The 20,569-nt window shown below is 38.7% G+C and overlaps 1 protein-coding gene across 2 annotated transcripts in view; it reads left to right on the top strand.

Annotated features, from left to right (window-relative positions):
- AP2A2 (adaptor related protein complex 2 subunit alpha 2) overlaps positions 1 to 20,232 on the top strand; it is a 42,854-nt gene extending 22,622 nt beyond the window's left edge. The window contains exons 5-22 of one of the 2 annotated variants that reach the window (XM_059849105.1): positions 1,420 to 1,549; positions 2,544 to 2,645; positions 3,994 to 4,102; positions 4,603 to 4,750; positions 5,162 to 5,330; positions 6,483 to 6,620; positions 7,867 to 8,049; positions 8,384 to 8,481; positions 8,653 to 8,884; positions 9,672 to 9,845; positions 11,749 to 11,912; positions 14,570 to 14,652; positions 15,397 to 15,486; positions 16,288 to 16,411; positions 17,173 to 17,289; positions 17,468 to 17,537; positions 18,724 to 18,858; positions 19,612 to 20,232. In XM_059849105.1, the coding sequence (XP_059705088.1) occupies positions 1,420 to 1,549; positions 2,544 to 2,645; positions 3,994 to 4,102; positions 4,603 to 4,750; positions 5,162 to 5,330; positions 6,483 to 6,620; positions 7,867 to 8,049; positions 8,384 to 8,481; positions 8,653 to 8,884; positions 9,672 to 9,845; positions 11,749 to 11,912; positions 14,570 to 14,652; positions 15,397 to 15,486; positions 16,288 to 16,411; positions 17,173 to 17,289; positions 17,468 to 17,537; positions 18,724 to 18,858; positions 19,612 to 19,689 (2,344 nt within the window). In that variant the 3' untranslated portion in view covers positions 19,690 to 20,232. Of the gene's footprint in view, positions 1 to 1,419; positions 1,550 to 2,543; positions 2,646 to 3,993; positions 4,103 to 4,599; positions 4,751 to 5,161; positions 5,331 to 6,482; positions 6,621 to 7,866; positions 8,050 to 8,383; positions 8,482 to 8,652; positions 8,885 to 9,671; positions 9,846 to 11,748; positions 11,913 to 14,569; positions 14,653 to 15,396; positions 15,487 to 16,287; positions 16,412 to 17,172; positions 17,290 to 17,467; positions 17,538 to 18,723; positions 18,859 to 19,611 lie in introns of both variants that reach the window. The other variant, XM_059849104.1, reaches the window with a different exon arrangement.
- Positions 20,233 to 20,569: the final 337 nt, after the last annotated feature.

Raw genomic sequence — 20,569 nt, 5'->3', positions numbered from 1 at the left:
AAATAGTCACCACCAACTTTTTTATTTTGGTATAGCTGAAAGTTTCTAAACAGACCTGGCAAATGTCTGAAACTATAGTTAAGTCAATGTAAAGTTGGACCTGTGATTGTAGGGCTGATTTATTTTGAAACTTAAAATGTCCAAGTGCAAACAGTGTATTTAAACTGTAGGGATATGAAATGTTTTAGAATATGGATCTTTTTATAACAAGTAACTGTCTTACATTAATATAAAAAGTGACATGTGGTGTAAGAACTGTATTCTAAATGTCAGGCCACTGCCATTGCCAGGTGCTGTTCTCCATGTAGCATAGTGGAGACAGTAGTGCAGTGATGAGTCATGGGGTTTTAATAAGATAGCCTTAAAAAATTCCGTAAATTTCACTTGGGGTCGTTAACTGCAAACAGAGCACAGCACCTGCAGGTCAGTGTTTAAACTTGGAGCTGTGTTTATGTTTTCTGAGATCACTCTTCAGGGTCTCATACCTTCTGCATTTCTAAGATAATATATATGAAATATGTTTGTGTGCCTGTCCTGTCTAAGTGACCTGGGCAGAATGAGCATTGTCAGTTACATTTGCCAATTCAGTGTAGCTCTTTTGGTTTAAATATAAATTAGACAGGGGAGGAATAGGTTTGTGGTTTTTAACTGAGGTATAACTTGATCTCATGGAAAACTGATAAATTTATGAAGAATAGCTGGGCTGAACTTCTGCTGGGGATATAGAGGTTCCTGAACATTTAACCAAGATTGCACTTTATAAGCTGCCTCTTAAAACTCTTACTGGTAGTGCTCTGTACATTTTATAGCTGTTGTCTGTGCATCACACAAAATGCTTAATCAACAACTTTGTGAAAAGGAGTTCACTGAACTAGAATAGTTGCTTGCCACTCTTAAAATAGTCCATTTCTGTGCCAGCAGCAGGGATGGCAAGGTGAATAGATTTGTGGGTTGTGTGCTTGTTGACAGCCACCTTACTTTCTAGCTGTAGGTGCTGAAGCTGTTTAGTAGTTCATGATTTCTATCTGACATGCAGGACCAGTAGATCCAGCTTTGGTCACATTCATAAGGTAGTATATCTGAACTGTCTGATTTCAGTCAGCCTGGAAGAAGCTTGTTCTTGTGATCAGATGAGATGAACTTTCAATTCTCATAAAAGATGTGAAATGTCACTTTAGCTTGTAAAGAATCATTACCTATGTCTTGTAGCCTCTATAATAGTTGAAAAATTGACTGAGTAAACTTACTGGAAAAATTAAGAGCAAATACTTCATCATAAGAAGACTTCAGTGACCTTCTGTTGAAAAGATGCAGCCTGGCCAGGGATGCTGAGTCAGTGTGAGATCTGGCATAAAGCTGTCCTGCAGGTATTGCTGTGCCTTAACCACTGTATTTTAAATCAGTATGTATGTCTTGCAGAGACACTATGGATAGTGTGAAGCAAAGTGCTGCTTTGTGCTTGCTGCGTTTATACAGAACTTCTCCTGACCTTGTTCCCATGGGAGACTGGACATCTCGAGTGGTGCATCTCCTCAATGACCAGCACTTGGTAAATCAGCCTCATTATGCTTCTTGAGCCTAGTGTGTAAAGAGAATGATGTGACTTCTGCTATTAAACATGTAATTTATTTCTTCTTGAGTCTTTCAAGCAAGTGGCTTGCTGTTGTCTTCAGACTTTGGGAAAAAAATGGAAAGAGCTGCCCTTTTTAATTTGCTGTACTTATTAATTTTTAATAAAGCTTTGTTTACCTTTTCACTGTAGATATGAGAATAGTATGTAAAAGTTCTTCTTTTCCTCTGGTGTAAATTCATTAATCTTACGCCCTTGTTACACTAAGTCACGTTGCATAGGTGTAATACTAATTGCCCTAGGCCTTTTAAGAATAGATCTGCACTAAAGATTCAAAACTTGATTTGTCGTTGTTTAGACTTCCTTGTCCTGTGGTGTCCATGTCATTCCTACTTTGATGCTTAAAAACACTCTTGCTTTAGAAAGGAGACCCTGTTTTTTTTTCCCCCAGTCCAGTTACTTTATGAAAATAAGGCTATTAATACCTGTGCTTCAACAGTAATGAGTGCTTTAGTCTGCAGTAGTAATATCCAGTGCTTGTGTTATACAAAGCCCTCTCCTCATGTTGGGTTGTAAGAATTCTTTCCTGGATGATCTGCTGCATTGAATTTCTTCTGCTCATGCTTCTCTTGTATAATAAGACAATTTGTTTCCAGGCGTAATTTTAATACAGCTCTCTTATTTTAGATGTACTATCCAAACATAAGACAAAGCTAATACAAAAAAATAGCATAAAATGCTCTACAAGCATGGCAGTATCATGTTGTTGAAAATTCTGTTGGATTCTGCAGGTGTGTAATTAGTCTAGCTGCTAGCCAAATAAGAGTTGTTTTAATGTAGGGCTTTGTAGTGGGGATAAACATTTTATTGTATATTAAAAAACAGTTGAATTGAAAGGTGTTAATGGGTAGTGTCCTAAACTGATCCAAAATTGACCATGGTTTTTTTTGTGTTTTGTTTTGTTTTTTCCTAGGGTGTGGTAACTGCAGCTACAAGTCTGATCACCACTTTGGCACAGAAGAACCCAGAGGAGTTTAAGACTTCAGTCTCATTGGCAGTGTCTAGATTAAGCAGAGTGAGTCCAATGATGACCCTGATAATACTTCACTGTTGATTAATTTACTCAGCTTTCTAGATCAGGTTAGCTTCCTGTTCAGCTTTCTAGGGTCAGATTAGTTTACTGTACCATGAAATGTGAAGATGATTCAGTGTCACTTCATGTGGGTGCTTCAGGTAACCTCTTTAAATGCTTGTTGCTTACCAGGACAGAAAGCTGTATTGGCTTGTCCAGACTTTTTTGGTTTAATCCCTGCTGTGCTTCAAGCAGTAATCCTTACTTTGCTGCTATAATACCAAAGAATAGTTGGATCAAAGACTGATTCTACAGACTTCACACAAACCCCTCAAAAATACACACTGTAACTTTAACTTTATCTAAACTTTTTACAAGGCTAATTGCCTTCCTATTCCTTCTTTTGAGCTGCTGCTAACCTAATAATCATAAGCATCTGATATTCTGCAAATAATGTAGGGAGTTAAGCAGGGGTAGGAAGGAGTGGGGAGACATGTCTGTAAGTTAACATTTCTGTGCTGGAAAACTGATGTCACTGTTCTGTTTGATTTTGTTTTCCCCCTCCTTTTGGAAGGTGTGCAAGACTAGGGAGGCTACTACTTCACAAATGTGTTTTACGCCCAGTTTTATGCAGTCTTATACCCAAATTTCTTATTTACTTTCTTTTCAGATATGAAGATTTTTTTCTAATACTTAAAAGCAATGGAGTGCTGAGGGAAGTGAAAGGCTGTTCTGTAATGGAGCAGTAATAATTAGGTAGAATTATTTTGAGCAAAGCTAGTGCCAAACTCATGGTTACCCTAGAATAAAAGGGGCAAAATCTATGAAGAGGGGCAATCTAATCTAATCCTTATCACATTTCATTATGCATATAAACCTCTTCTGTAAATGCTATTTCTTTTTTGCTTTGCTGTATGTTTGTTACTGAAGGTGTTAGTTGATCCTTCTGCTTTAGGTCAGTCTGTCATAGCATCTTATTCTTGAATTGCAGGCTCACCTGTCAGCAGCCACCAGACTGTTGGCTGAATCTGTGAATTGCTAGAACAGAGAAAGTCAAACTTTGGTTAAACATTCTGATGGTTGTCTTCATTCTTTAAAAAAGCAAGTAGGCTTTCAGAAGAGACTTTCTAGGCTACTGTATCTACAAAACTGGATTTCCATTGCTGGCATTTACTGTGGTGTACTCATACTATGGCAGCTTGCACCTAATTAATCTACTGAACTAGACTTTGCTAGTGACACAGTTTTTTAAGCTTCTGTCAGAGGTGACCTACTGTGTTTTTTGGGTCCTTTTCATGCTTGTGAATCAATTAACTTCAGCAGTTTGACGTGCTGGCTGTTTATTTTACAGATTGTAACATCTGCATCAACAGACCTTCAGGACTACACATACTACTTTGTTCCTGCTCCCTGGCTATCTGTGAAACTTCTGAGGCTGTTACAGTGCTATCCACCTCCAGGTAATGCACACATCACAGCACTGATCATCTCTCTTATGCAGTACACTGGCTCCAAAGAGCTACTGCACTGCAGTGTTACCAAAGCTTGGAGCGTGAGCACATTGTCTAAAGGCAAAGATACTGAAATTTGTACTCCTCAGTGTTTCTGGTAGCTCTAAGCTACTTGGCCTTTTGAGTTACGTTGTGTTTAATTTTAACAAAATGTCTAACCAGTGTGCATTGTACAAATCATTGGCAACTGCCATTTTAAACGTTCATTAATACTATCAACTATATTAAAGCCTCCAAGTGTGTTGTAGTACAGGTTGTTTGCCTTTTGTTCTCACCCAAATAGAACTGTGACTTAGAATTCTTTTTCCACGTGTGTGTTGGGGAGTGTAAATGTTTTTAATGTCTCAGAATAATTTAGTTAATTTAGATTTAGCCAGGGGAAAACCTAAGGTAGGGATTAGGGTTTGGAGCAAAACGAAGTTGTCCAACGGCTCATTCTTCTCCAGAAGACCCTGCGGTACGCGGCCGTCTGACAGAATGCCTGGAAACCATCCTCAACAAAGCACAGGAGCCACCCAAGTCAAAGAAAGTGCAACACTCGAATGCAAAGAATGCTGTCCTGTTTGAGGCAATAAGCTTAATTATACATCATGACAGGTGAGCTGGGACAACACTTCTGTTATCAGAGGGGCTTTTAAAGTGTAAAGATGGGGTTATGTCTTGAACAGTTAATCAGATTTTAATGGGGGAGGGAGTGAAGGGGAAAAGAACACAAAGTTGCTTGCTAGATTGGGACACAGCCACAGCAATGTAACTGAACAGTGTTAATGAGCTGTGTAGCTTTGGGTTTTGCTGCTTCTTTATTTGATGTTTTGTATTGACCCCACTGCTCTAATCCAACAGAGATTATTTGCTCACAGTATCTGAATTTGCGTTTCACTAGCAAAGCATTCTAGCAGACACTTTGAAGCATTTTAAGAAATCTCCACTGCAGAAATACTATTCTGAATTGAGTGTTCTCAAACCTGTTGCTTTTAACCCTTTCACTTTCTCTCCTGTTCTGTGCAGTGAGCCAAACCTACTAGTCCGTGCCTGTAACCAGCTAGGTCAGTTCTTGCAGCACCGAGAAACTAATTTGCGTTACCTAGCACTGGAAAGCATGTGCACGCTTGCCAGCTCTGAATTCTCACATGAGGCTGTGAAAACACACATAGAAACAGTTATCAATGCATTGAAGGTAAATATTGAAGTGTGTGGTCTGGTTTTGAGTGTTGTCTTCTCCCCTGCCTCAGTGCCCTCTCCCCCCCTGCCCCAAGCTCCCTGTCCCCAGTTAAGTTAATAATACTTAGGAATCAGTGAATTATTCTTTGAAGTCTACCTTAGTTTTTTACCTCAATGCAGCAAAATCTTGCTGTGCTGACAATTACAATGGTCAGCTTTTGTTGATTTTTGCACCTTGCTGGTAAATCTGATACCTGGAGCTGTGTCCCCTGTAACACTGGTATCTGCTCAAGTGTAGGCTGAAGATGAATGTGTAAAAATGTGGAATTTCAAAATTGAGAATGCTGAGAAAACAGTTTTATTACTGTCTTGCTGGTATTGGACACTGTTACTTTGCTGTAATAGCTTATGGGGAGTGGTAGAGCAGATCAGCTTGCACTACAGAATTGTATAGACCAGAAACCAGAAAGACACAATCCCAGGCCATGTTTACAATCCCAGGCCATGCTTATGTGACAAAGCAGAAGTCAAAAGAGTAAGACTGATTTGCATCTAAATTTACTTGCATACTTGGATGTTTAAATGATTTGTTTTCTTCCAAGTTTGTGCTGTAGCATATTAATACATTTGTCTAAGTTCAAAATATGTATTTGTTCTACCTGGACTTCAGTTGTTACAAGGTATGCCTGACACTAAACCTGCAGGTAGCTAAATGCTCATTGGCCTGGTAACAATTTAAGCCAGTTATTGGTGCATTTATGGCTACTGGTACCAGTTAGTGCATAACATTAAATTCACCCACCCTACTCTGTGTAACACTGAAGTGTTCTGTACAAACTCCTCCATTCTTTCAGCACCTGCACAGAATTGAATAAATATGCTACAGAAACAAAACCTGATTATTTGAATTTTTGTCATAGTATTTAAAAACAGGAAACTTTGAGTGTCCACTGAGCTTTTCGTAGGGGACTGAAAGTGAGAAATGGTATAAGAATCTCACAGCTTATATAAAGGGTATATCTGAGTTCATTCTGCGTCTGAAAAATTATGCAAATTCATTTTTTTAAAATTTGACTGTGTATTATACCAAGTGTCATCTCTTAAGTTGCATGTACTTTCCAAACAAAGATGAAATCATCTTGGCTTTTGACTCTGTGTCTTTTTGCAGACTGAGAGAGATGTGAGTGTACGACAAAGAGCTGTAGATCTCCTGTATGCAATGTGTGACCGAAGCAATGCCCAGCAGATTGTGGCTGAAATGCTCAACTACCTGGAGACTGCTGATTATTCCATTAGAGAAGAAATTGTAAGCTATTGGTGTTTTTCTTAAATATTTGTTTTGTAGCTGGATTTAGTACCATAAGTATCATTTATTGATTAGGATGCTGCATAGTCTATGATAGAGATTGCTTTTCATGGTGGCTTAAAAAAAAAAAAAACCCTAGATAAAACTACTAAAACCAACAAACAAAAAACTCCTAACTTAGTAGTCTAATAGCAAAGAATTTAGGTTCAACTAATCCAGGGGGCAGGAGGGAACCTTGGAAACTTAAGAATTTTAAAAGCTGATCTTGGTCTCAGGACAGGGTATATAGAAAGTGAAGTGAATTTTATATGTGGCCCACCAACACATTCTCTCCATCTGAGGGTTAGGTCCTACTCTAGTCCAGTAGCTTCAGAAATTAGTGGTGAATACTTATTTGTAGGTAGGACTTTGTATGTTCTGAGAATGTTCAGTCTAAGGGTTCCCAAAACCAATACCTTGTAATCATAAAATATTAGGCCTTGTAAGAGGCCTGATATTTATCCCCTTCCTACCAGAAAAATAAAAGTTTAAATACTCAACTTCACCTTTTTAGGATGGTAAACAAAACTTGTACTTAGAGTAGTTATTCAGCTTAGTTAGGTGCTGAAATCCCTTGGTTGGAGAAGTGAATGTGGAATACACTGTTTGTTGATTTACCTGCTGTGCTGTCTGGTTGCTGTTGGCAATGTCCCCTGACTCGGCAGATAGTGAGAATTTCATTATATTCCCTTATACCGACCTGTTCTTTTAAGAGTAGTAAATGCAGCTGATAATAAATTGTGTGGGGTCTCCCCTGAAGCTTATTGTTTGCTTCAGGATGCAGAAATATGAGTATGACCTGAAAAAATCAGCTGTGCTTTGGTGACTCTCTTTGCCTCTGCTGTCTTGAGTTTGCTTTTGCCGTTTTTTGAGGGGTTTCCAATTTCCTATTTGATCTTGTCTCAGTGGTAGTTTAGATGGTGTTTTTATAGCAAACAAAAAAATGTTCTATAAATTGCTCTTGATCACTTAGGTACACAATTTGAAAGTCACAAAGACACAGCATACTTGAATGCATTATGGAGAAAGCAATATGTGCCTGCTGTATTCTGGCACAGCATTTCAGTGTTCACCTTGGCTGTGGGAACAAGTGAACAAGCTCATGCATCTGAAACTGTGGCTTCTGGGCCAGTGTGGGGCATCACTAGGTGTATACAGCTCATAGTAAGAGCTAGTCAACTTTCTGTGTTCTCTTTTGTGTGCTCAGGTTCTGAAGGTTGCAATTCTAGCTGAGAAGTATGCAGTGGATTACACCTGGTATGTGGATACAATCCTGAATCTGATTCGCATTGCTGGTGACTATGTCAGTGAAGAAGTGTGGTACCGAGTTATTCAGATTGTCATCAACAGGGATGATGTGCAAGGATATGCAGCAAAGACTGTTTTTGAGGTGAGAGTAACTGTTTTCAATTCCCTTTCAAAATGAGCTAAGAATTAAGCAAGCAGCACGTGACATAACAGGGGAAACTTAAGGAGCTCTGTCTGTTATCAAAAGTCCACAGTACTGCTAGATGGGTCTAAGAATGCTCGTAATCAAGTAATACTCACATTAGAGTCTTCTGTGAAATCATACCACCCATGATGTTTTTCTCATAAGTACTCTGTAGTGCCTAGATCCACAGTCTGCTCTTGGAGGAAAGTAGATGAGAAACCTGGGAATGGAAGTGACAGAAAAGATGGTTCTTTTTGTACATTGCATATCAATGATTATTAATGTGTTACAGGCCCTTCAAGCTCCAGCATGCCACGAGAATCTTGTAAAAGTAGGTGGCTACATCTTGGGAGAATTTGGAAATCTGATAGCAGGTGATCCAAGATCAAGGTAAAACACCTTCTAAAATACTGAACTGAAGTAGTAATGCTTTTTGTAAAGAATTTAATTCCTAGCATTCCTAAAGGCTATTTAACAAATCATTCATCTGTTGCTAATAATGCAATAATAAGGATAACCATATCTACAAAAACTGAACATTTTTTTCTTCCTTCTTTTAAGTCCCCTCATCCAGTTCAACTTGCTACATTCCAAGTTTCATCTGTGTAGTGTTCCTACCCGAGCTCTGCTTCTGTCTACCTACATCAAGTTTGTGAACCTGTTTCCAGAAATCAAAACTACAATTCAAGATGTGCTGCGCAGTGACAGTCAGCTAAAGAATGCTGATGTTGAGCTGCAGCAGAGAGCTGTTGAGTATTTGAGGCTCAGTACTATTGCTAGTACTGATATATTGGTAGGTATAAAGGTTTATTTTCTTTATTATGCAGTACTCTGTCAGCAAGTTAAACTCAACTAAACGTTACCTGATTGCTCAGAAATCTCAGGATTACAATATATAGATGCTGGTTCTTTTAGTCTTCTTAATTCTGTTGTAGTCATCTTTAATTTAGAGCTAAATTCCAGGTTGTTATTGCTGCAGTGGGACATATGACTATTAAGACATGTTAATCTGGAGCAGAGAAGCCAGGGAAAGTTGGGACAATAGAGGGTCCTAGAGGATTCAGATATCAAAAGGCTGGGGCTTTCTTTTGAGGACTTACTTGATGGTGGGCAGGAAAAGTGTAATTTTTTTGTCTCTTGAAGTTCAGTGATTTAACCTGGTGTTCTCAGGTCTGAGCAGGGCATTGCACATTTGGTTTTGACATCTAATAAATGCTTAGGTCTGGGTAGAAACTTGAGTATTCTCTGTGGTCTGCCTGACTTAAGGACCATTAGGTCTGCTATGATCTAATTATTTAAATTATTCTTTTTTAAAAATTTGATATCACTGTTTCAGAGAAGTGATACGCTCCTGTTTTCTTAACCACGTGCTTTGGAAGGACTTCAGAAAGTTTTAAAGCATTTTTTCTTTCAAAAAAGCGATCAATCCCTCACTACAGTAAACTGCATAATAATTTTCTGTGCGGGTAACTACTGCTTTTGCTTTATGCAATCTATAAGTGTGTGTCTCTTCAAAGACTCAGAAGCTTGTTTGGCTTTTTCTCTGAAGTTTAACTAATACTTTTTTATTCTATGGTAAGGCTACAGTGTTGGAAGAAATGCCTCCCTTCCCAGAGAGGGAATCTTCCATTTTGGCTAAACTGAAGAAGAAGAAAGGCCCAGGCACAGTTACTGACCTGGAAGAGATCAAAAAGGAGAGGAGCTCTGATATGAATGGAAGTGCTGAACCTGCCTCTGTCAATGCCAGTGTTGTTGTGAGTTTAAAAGCTGTTATTTCACTAATTTAGATGGTGTGCAAGTGAGAAAAGACTAGTTTCCTAAAGTGGCTTTTTGGGGATTTAAAACCTCCCATCTGAAACTTAAGGCTGAGGGTGTTTGCTCTAAAGCAGGGGATGTACAGCTGCTTTCCCCTCCCTGCGTGGTTTGATTCAATTTTCCTTTGGAAATCGTATGTAAGTGGGGACAAACTGTCTGCAGCCTAAAAAATCCCTTTTACATTGTTATTTGAAAAATGTTGCTGTTACTTTAGAGATGTGAATTTCCTTGTTGATGAAATTGCATTGAGGGTGGGATTATAAAATCAACATATTTAAAAGGAGTTAACTTGAATTTCAGAGTATCAGCTGTTTTTTCTGCTTTGTCTAACATGTTTAGCATCTTGGTTTGGGCTATTGTTTTTAATAGAAGTGGACAACACTTACCTTCACCGGGATGTCCTTAAATCAATATAAAGTTGTTACTTTTTATTTGACAGTACTATTTGAGTTCAGTTATGCTTGACAAGTCTACATGATTTTTTTTCTTCTGAGCTGGAACTTCTCATTTTATTGTCAGTTAAAGCTGGTAGGATCAATTTTTCCCACAATGTAATATTTCTTTCTGGTTTTAATGCCTAGAATAACTTGTAATTAGATTTAAGATGCTGTAGAAGATTACCTAGAGAAGGAAATACTGTAGCATGCTCCCTGCTCAGTTTGTTAAAGCATAATAATTTACTACTTAGTCACTGCAGTGTATAAGAGTAGCTACTCCAAGTGCAACAGTTTTGACTGGACAGAAATCTCTTTCCAGCAGAAAAGTTGCAAAATTTTCTTTGAATGCCAAATTGAGGTGACTGGCAGTTAATATTGCATTGTGCCTTACGAGCTTCACTTTATGGGTTGCAGCCATGTAACAAACTGCACAATGTTACCTTCACTAGTGGCTTTATCTGGTTTGGATTCCAAAAATTGTAGAAATTTGAGGTCCAAACTTTGTTTTTAGTTGGTCCTAATGATTGGTTTCTTAAAGTCTTTTGACTGGGAATTTTTCATTACACGGTATGGAGTATATGATAACTTGGAGTTGGCTTACAAAAACAAGATTTCAGATTCATCCAAATGCATCTCATGACTCATCCTCAGACTGGCTGGCATAGTGGAAGCTGCTCATGTCCAATAATGGCCATTTTGATTAACAGTCTGTGCTTTGTACTTGCATGTGGCTTGGGCAGATATATGCAGCCTCTGTTGCATGATTCTGTGTCCTGGCTGCTTAATTTGTTCTATTTGAGGAAAAAACACTTTAAACATCTTGTCTCTTCCTCTAGTGTTTGCAGCTTGAACTGGCTACAGGCTCTGCTATTTTTGCTGGTTGGGTTTGCATTCTTTCTAAAGTTTGCTAGGCTTCAGAAACTCAGGATTAAACTGATAGTCAATTTTAAAGATGCTGTGATGACCTGTGATTTAGCTTTGTCTGAAAGCCACTTGCTCTCTTGATGGATTCTTCATGAAAGAAAAGCAGCATGGGAATTTTATTCCCTACAGTACTTAACTTTCCCTTGAAACTAATGGGAAAAGAGAAGGGGGAAAAACTGTCATCTTTGTCATTTTTCTTCTGCAGAACCAGATTTTAGACAGATGAGTTTTGGGTTTGCTTTTATTTAACAGTTAGATGGACATAACTCTCTTCAAGTGAGAAAAAAAACCACACCTGTAAATGACCTTAAGTTGAAATTCAGCGTGGCAACTGCTGCATCTGTGAACTCTTTTACATCCATTCAAACCTTGATTTGGGGTGGGGAGAGGCACTTTGCCATAGCTTAGTTGTCTTTGCAAACGAGACAGCTTTGTTGTAGTTTTGTTGCAGTGTAACACCGAAGTGTCTTGTCTTCCTTAGTCTACTCCTTCTCCATCGGCGGATCTGCTGGGTCTGGGTGCTGCCCCTGTCACCAATTCAGCTCCCCCACCTTCCTCTAGTGGTAGCCTGCTCGTGGATGTATTTTCAGACTCAGCTTCTGCAGTTGCACCTCTTGCTCCTGGTTCAGATGACAACTTTGCGAGGTAATTAAGTCACCCTGAAAGGAATTTGAAGGAGAATTTGTCTGTTGAAACAGGATTGAAGGAAAAACACACATAACTTTTGGTTTTGTTCCAGCATTTTAAGTGCATTCCTGGGTGGTAGTTTTGCAGCAAGAGAGGTGTTCTTGGACACTCTGCTGGATGTGCTGTCTTTATTGAATATCTCTTCTCATGGGAAAACTGAGTCTGTAGTACTCGACCTGAGGATATTTGCCACCCAGTAGTGTCTGGTTTTCATGATGGTGTTGCTTCTTTGTTAAATTAAGCTGCTTGTGCATCTCCATACATCTTGAAGTGGGGGTTATCTGTCCTGATATGAATACATTTATTCTTATTTTCTTTTCATAAAGTATTCTTGTCTCTCCACTTACGGCAAGCGGCTACTGAAACAGTGAGATGGATTGTATCCAGAGATACTGCTTCCCAGATTTTAATGCTACACTTCAGTTGTTCTGCTACTGTTTGACAAAGGGGTGTGAAAAGGGGGATGAAGAACAAGTGGTTTTCTTTTTTTTTAAAGGCGATTTGATACTACAATTACATTAGCAAGTGTAGTGTAGATACAATGTGTTATTTACCCCATTATTATTAAAAGTCCCTGTGGATACTCTCAAGTATTATTTGGCTAAATTTTTGGGAATGAAAGGCCTAAAATCACAGAATGTCTTAAAAATCAGTTGTCTTACTGGACAAGAAAGTATTACTGTTTTCAAGCACCAAGTTTTGAATGTTGGCACAACAAATTTTCAGTGCATCTTAATATAAAAGACATAATTAGGGGGACTGATCTGCCTGGATCATTGGCACTTTCATCAAAATTTTATATCAGGCAATGCATTGTTGCAGGGTTGCAGTGATTAATACTCGATCCTGTGTTTCTCCTGGAAGGTCAGAAGTGATACTTGATCATACAATTAAAAAACAAGGCTTTAGGAAGCTACACAAGCTTGTTCATGCTTTTTTTTTTTTTTTAAGAGGGTACAAAGAGGAACCACTGCTAGTAGTTTCATAAGGAAATGTTACATAAAAAGAGCTTTCTCTCCCTGCAGAACAAAGTATAGCAATGCCCAATCCTTGATCTGTCTGTAGATTATGAAATGCTTCTCTAATGATAGGGAGAAGTTGCTTTTTACAGTTTCCTGCCTTTTCTTAATGCTGTTGTCACTTTTGTTTCTAATCTGTTGCTTGGGTAAGTCATTCTCTGTGTGCCTGTGTACTCTTGCCTGTGCTTAATACTTGTGTGTTTTTAGGTACTGATTGTGCACCTGTAATTAGAAGGGTGTCTAAGGTTGATGAGGCCTCTGCTTTTAAGCACACCTTTGTAGTAGTTAATATGCAGCTACCTTTTTTTTATTTTGAACTTAAACACTTTTGCTGTCACAGTTAAACACCTAAAAGGACTTGGTTCTGTAAGAGGTTTACATTTACTGAACACCTTCAGCTGTCTTCGTGAAGGATTGCTGTTTTCTAACAGTCGGGGTGGGATGGGGGAGAGAAGTGGGGGAAAACATTGCCTAATGCCTAAAACCTTTCTAGGGTACTGAGCTAGGGCAGCTAATCAATTTCTTGTGCATTAAGCTCAGCAGTGCCATTTTTGAGGAAGGAGGTAAAAGAAGTAACTAAGCTCTAAGCTGTCTTTACTAACTCCTGCTGTCTCTGTCGCTACTGCCTTTCTTCTTTGTGCTGCCTGAACTAGCCCTGACCTGGCTTCATCTGAGGTAGTTTCTGAGGAACCAGCTGATACTGTGCATGATGCTGATGAGCTTTTTCACAAGTAAGCAATACTAAAACCTTGCAAGGCTGGGCAATTTCCAGAATATAGTTATAAAGCAAAACTATATTGTTCATTAACTTAATACCACCAAAACTAGAGAAACATGTACTGTCAGACTTGTGAGTAGAACACCCCTGTGGATGCTGTGGATTTTGTGACAGGCTCATGAATACACAGGTTAGGGTCTCCTTTACAAGTCAGTGCTGTCACACACTGCTCTAAAATGAGGCAATGCCAGTTAAGTTTTTACAACTATTTGGAAATAAATAAAAAATAGAGTACTTGTCAAAAGTACTGATATTTGGGAGTGTGTTTTAAGTACCTTGGATGCAAAAGGCAGATGGTTGCTGACCACCTCTTCTACTTTTAAGTGAAGGGTGATAGAAAGGACTGAGATCAGTGGAGAATGGGTTTCCTCTCTCAAAATGGAAAAAGTACATCTCTAGTTGGCTTAGGTGATACAGAAGTGATAAAACAAGGAAGGTTTTTTTCTTTCAGGTTTAAACAGTCAAAGCTTCAAACTTTTCAATTCTGCACGAACCTAATGAGTTTCAGAAGTTCTCAAGACTAAAAAGAAAAGTCCTGTTGCCTGGTCCTTTATTAGACAGTGTGTGTGCATATAGCATATTGTGGTTTCCTTCATAGTTTCTCTGACAGCCTATCAAATGAAAATGTCAGTTCTTTTAGTGTCCTACAAGTGGTGGTTCTGGATGTAAAATTGTCTTTTCTAACTGCAGTTTTCTGCAAAGGCCTCTCTCACAGATTGCGGTTAACCTTCATCCTCTGTGTAAACCCTGAATTTTGTGGTTCTAAATATTATTTAATGTGGCTCAATTTAAAACGTGTTTTTCCTCTCTTCCCCTAGGTTTGTGTGTAAAAATAATGGAGTTTTATTTGAAAATCAGTTGCTACAAATTGGCTTGAAATCTGAATTTCGACAGAACCTGGGTAAGATCGGTAGTGCCGTGGCTGGCTGGCTGCATTATCAATCACAATGCCAGCATGATATTCCAGACAGGACTCACTTTGCAGCTACTGAAGAGGGAAATAGCATTATAGGTCTAAGCTGTTTTACAGCTCCCACTGTTGTGCATCCCTGGCTTTTGTGTGGGCTTTTGCTTCCTTGAATTTTTTTATTGCTTTGGTAGCTGATACGAAATAGGGATGTTAAGCTCCAGCATTCCAGGTCATGCTACCTGTTTGTATGGCTGGTGTAGCCAGGTTTATAAAGGACCATTCTTCTCAAAATTTGTATCTTGCAGTATAGCTTATTGTTATGATATGAAACACAATACATTTCAGATCAGATTGAATGCACAAGATACTGGAACCCTCTAGGAAGGAGATGGAATTTGAACACAGGCTAGCAATAGAATTTCTTGCTTCTCCCTTTCTGTAAAACTCTTGGTGGCATAGTAGCATCTTAACAAAATTCTCCAGCAGTTGAAAGACTGCACTGATGATTTAACTGCCTGTGTGACAGCTACTGTAGGAGAGAGCTAATGGCTTGGTTAAATTGCTACATTTTGAACTGTGAATGTCTTGGTGAGATAAACCATGTAAACTGTATTTTGTTCTTAAAAGTGGTTTTAAAGAAAGGCAGAAAGACAATGTGTTAGAGAATTGAAGCACAAGTAGTTCAATGCAATTACATGACCTAAAAATTCTGATGTTTCATTCTTCTCTTTCCAGGTCGTATGTTCATATTCTATGGTAATAAGACATCAACACAGTTCTTGAATTTTACTCCAACAGTAATCTGCTCAGATGACCTTCAGTCAAATATCCTTAAATGTAGTAGCAGTTGTCTGTTCTTATTAGACTTTTGTGGTTTATTGCTGCACAATATAATAAATCTGTTGGACAAGGCACGGTGTCCTTGAACATGAGAAATGAGAAACTTGCTGATAGCTCTCTGCAGTTCTCATAGGAAGATCAAGTCTTGAGCAGGGATGAAAGATTCTTTCCTTAAAGCCCTGGTTATAAACACAAATTTTACTTTTGTTATAACAAGAAATTAAGCTGAATAAATACGTACTGGAACTGTAGCTTTCGCCACTGACATGAAGTTGCAGAGGTAGAAATGTGTCCTTCGAGTACTGCATTAGCAGATAACCTAAAACATGACAGGGAGATGGAATACATGTATGCCAGGATGATGGTACTTAATTCATGGCTGGTCCCTAATGCTTGGTATTGCAAACTTAGGATTTCTGAGAGATTAAGTAATCAGGCTTGTTTGACTCAAGGCATCTTTGTCATGTTCAAAATAGTCCTGTGACTTTTATTGTGAAGTCTCTGTGCCTTCACACCTTTTTAAGGGCATCTTTCTTTAAGAATATCCAATTAACTGAGAATTTTCAGAATTATTCCTTGTATATGTGTCAATATGAAAAACCTCAACAAACAAAAAAAAAAAAAACCCACAAATTCTTTTCTTGTACAAAAAACTGAGCTTTAAATGTGCAGTAGTACACAGAGAATGAGTGGAAACATGATGTTAATTTCTTCTAGAGTTTCTTGGAAGATTTGTAATTTTAATGTTATCAGTTCATTGATCTGTTTCCTTAACTACTTTTCTACGCCTGAATCTTCAGACAAAACCTGTTGACCCCACAGTGGATGGAGGTGCACAGGTTCAGCAGGTTGTGAACATCGAATGTGTGTCAGACTTCATGGAAGCTCCAATCCTGAACATTCAGTTCAGGTAAAAAAAAGGATTCAAATGTTAGTGAATTAATTAGATGAAAGATGTTAAATTTGGTATGGCTCTGTGACTGAATTGCAAAATATGGACACAAGAAGCTCTCTTGGGTAGACAAGTTGAAAATTTGATCTAGTTAAGCTTTAGGGTGCTAGGGAGCATCCACTTGGAACAATGTGGTTTAAAACCCCAGCCAAACCAAACAGTCAAGAAGAACTACTGATAAAATGTCTCCATGACTTCTGTCTCTGCTATCTATTGCTATCTATATAAAACAGCAGTCTTCCTGTTTGCTTAAGAAATCTTGACAGGAATGTATGCAGTAACTTCTCCCTTCTGGAAACCAAGAACATTTCTGCAAATAAGTTGGCCTGGAAGTGTATGCAACCAGAAATAGAATCTTGTTCTGTCCACTCAACATCAGCTCAGCTTTATAGAATCCTGAGTTCTGGGCTACATGCTGTTTTTCTAATCTAAACTGGTTTTTATTGCTATGTTTTCACAGGGATATATTTTCACCCCTTAGGGTGCTATCTAGAAGGATAAACCTATGCTAAAACTGAGAGAACCTTATTAGCAATTCTGCCAGTTCATCTATTGCCATCTAAGGAGAGAAAATCAATGTATTAAACAGTGGATTGAAACTGTATATTAGAAATGTCATGTGCAGTTGATGGATTTTGATCATGAACAGTTCCTCAGTTGCTTGGTTGATTACTGCTGAGGCTGCCGCATGCACTGTGGTTTTTCTCTTCCATCTGCAGGTACGGCGGAACATTTCAAAATCTTTCAGTAAAATTACCTATCACTCTGAATAAATTTTTCCAGCCAACAGAGATGTCTTCTCAAGACTTTTTTCAGCGTTGGAAGCAGCTGAGCAAGTAAGACTCTATACTTGGGCCTGTTGTGGTGGGCAAGGGAGGAGAAAGGTATTTTGTGAATGTAGCTGGTGCAGTGCCTCATCCCATACTCAATCCTGTAAGCCATGAGCTCTCTCAGTAGAATTAATTGCTATTGAAAATGCTGTTCATAATGTATTTGTCTTGCCTTGCCTTGCAGTCCCAAACAGGAAGTACAGAATATCTTTAAAGCAAAGCACCCGATGGATGCAGAGATCACAAAAGCAAAGGTGGGTGGTGGTATGATATTTTTAATTCATAGTGGACAGGGCAGTGGCAGGTCATGTTTTAACCCCACCTAGCACCTAAGCACCACACAGTCATTTGCTGACTCTCCCCCACTGGAATGGTACAGAGAAGAAGGGTAAAAGTGAGAAAACATATGGGTTGAGGTAAAGAGAGTTCAGTAGGTACAGAAAAAGCCATGCAGACAAGCAAAGCAAAGAATTAATTCAGTGCTTCCCATTTGCAGGGAGGTGTTTGGCCATCCCCAGGGCAGCAGGTCTCCGTTGGGTTTAACAGTTACTTGGGAAGGCAAAACAGCACCACTGTGAACATCATCCTTTCTTTTCCCAGCCTTATATGCTGTGCCAGGACATCTTACAGTATGGGATATCCCATGTTCAGCTGTCTTGGCTGTGTCCTGTCCCAGAGCCTTGTGCATGCCAGCTTCCTCACTCATGGGGTGAGGAGCAGAAAAGACCTTGGCTCTTTGTAACTCCTGCTCAGTGATAACCAAAACATCCCTTTGTTATCAACTCTTTGGAGCAGAAATCTAAAACACAGCCCCATACCAGCTGCCGAGAAGAAAATTAACTCTATCCCAGCTCAAATTAGCACGTGGTCTAAGCAAACTTTATGCATTTTTGTTTATATGGCAGTTGGATCATCCAGTGAAAGTGTGAGTCCATGCTATGTGATAGGTCATGGCAGTGCTGAGTTGAATGGACAGCTTCTAGCTGTGGTTTGAATTAGCTGCTGTCTTCAGTAGCAGCTGGAGACTTGAAGCTGTTTAAGAAAGCACAGATTCACTGCTTAAAGCTGAACTGGAAGATAGTTCAAACCTTAATTTATACTTGAGATACTGGTTAGAAAAGGAAGTGACTTTTTGGCTGCGTTAGGCAAAACAGAAGTGACTGTGTGATAGGAATGTGTAACAGGAACAGTGTATGTGTACAGGAATGGCTGTATCAAAACTGGGGGAGACTGATGTTAAATCTTAACTTGCTTCTCAGTTGCTTTTGAAAAGAGCCTTGTTTACAGAATAGCTTATTTATCAGGGTCAGCCTTCAAAAATTTGTAGTAATGAAGTAGTCTTGAAGACTTCAAAATTAGCTTCCTCCTTGTTTTGCTGTTTGATGGTGACTGTTTGGGTATACTTGGTATACATCTAAATCTTCTTGGTTTCTTTCACAGATAATTGGATTTGGATCAGCCCTGCTTGAGGAGGTAGATCCCAATCCTGCTAACTTTGTTGGTGCTGGTATCATACACACAAAAACCACTCAGATTGGATGCTTGCTGCGCCTTGAACCCAACCTCCAGGCACAGGTATCTGTGTAACTATCTCCAGCTTAGATATAAGTTCTCATTTGAACTAAATACTTCTGTGTATCTGAAACTCCTTTAAGATATTTAAAAATCACTATTGCAATAGTTGCTTATGACTGCAGCCTCCAACAAGAAATTAAATTGTAGCAGCTGGTCCTGGCCCAGCTTGGTAAGCTGCTTCTTCAGAGCAATTCTCTTTTCCTCTTGGAAGAGATCATTATAATATTCCAGACTGTCTTGTGCACTTTGGACCAGATTAAGCATGCTTCCTTTTGCTACTTTACATGATTAAAAGAGTAATGGCTAAAAGAGGGAAGCATAAGCAAGCGAGTGCAATGTTAACAGCATTTTTAAAGCTCTTTTGACAGAGGTGTTACCAAAATTAACTGAGGATTAAAAATAAGGTTTGGGTGGCTGTGTTTTCTGTTCCCTGAAGAAGTGGTTGTACAGGGTCTTTAGACTTTTCCACAGCATTTGGTCCTCTTTAACAGATATTCTGGACAACACCTTTCTGTTAAAGCCCAAAAATACTTGAGTAACAGTAACTCTCAACAAGGGTTTGAAGATAGGGTTGGTTCAGCCAGTGGTTTGAAAGAGCTGTGATGCTCAGTGGCTTGCTGCCTCTGAGTATTTTCAGATCTTTTTTGTAACAAAGCTTACAAAGCAAGTAAGAGGTAACTATTAGTTTTCACTGTTGACTGTGCATTCCTTTAATGTCAAACTGTTTAAATAGTATTTTATGTTCTTTTTCAGATGTATAGGCTCACACTACGAACAAGTAAAGAAGCTGTATCTCAGAGATTATGTGAATTGCTGTCAGAACAGTTTTAATATTAACCATGTCAGTTTTGGTTTTTCCACTTATATCACTGTCATCATACTGCAAATAAATGTCTTGTACATCACTGTCTGAGTACTGCAATGTTAACCAATACCAGCTCCCTGCCTTAATAGGACTTGACCCTTGTTTGAAATTAAGACTATAAAATGTACAGTACAGGGAAGTGACTTTTTCCATTAAAAATGGCTTTTAGTGTGTTACATAAAGGGTGGGAGGGCTGTCTTTTGCTCCTTTTTTTGCAGAGGTCAGGCTTTTAAACTTGTTGAAGGAAAATGGTTTTCATTGTGGCAATCAAGGATTTCAGCTGAAAATAGCTGAAAAACCTTCTGCTTCAGTACCTTTAAGAGATACTTCCTTTACTCTGAGCTGAAAGAATACAATGTACTGCTGCTCAGGAAGGTTAATTCCCATGCTAATGTAGAGTCAAAACTTTGTGAAGTTGAACATTGCCACAAGTTGTCTACTGGATGGAAGGGCAGATTTGAAGATGTGTTTGAATCTGATTAAAGTGAACTTTTATGTTGAGTCGCCAGTCTTTGTATTTGAAAAATGCCACAGGACCAGAGTCTTAAAGGAATAATCTTGTAATATTTTCCATCTTAATGTTTTCTGATCTTTGGACTGAACACAGAAGCTATTCTAAATCCTCCTGCTTATCTCCATTAATGAGGTGAGCTTCTCTGGTAGGGGGTGAATGAGTATATATACTTGTTCATTATTTCTCAGTGAAGTTAAATATTCTGTTCTGTGTTTTTTCTGTTTGCCATCAGACTTGACAAGTAATAGTCCTAATGATGTGATACAATTAACTGCAGAAAGTAGTATTGTATAAAAGAAGTGGGAAGAATGGGCCCTTGAGGGGCTGTAAGG

This window comes from Haemorhous mexicanus, chromosome 6, assembly GCF_027477595.1.
Source record: "Haemorhous mexicanus isolate bHaeMex1 chromosome 6, bHaeMex1.pri, whole genome shotgun sequence".
Lineage (NCBI taxonomy): Eukaryota > Metazoa > Chordata > Aves > Passeriformes > Fringillidae > Haemorhous > Haemorhous mexicanus.
Note: the sequence above shows the minus strand (reverse complement) of the source record. Positions and strands in the feature narration are given on the sequence as shown.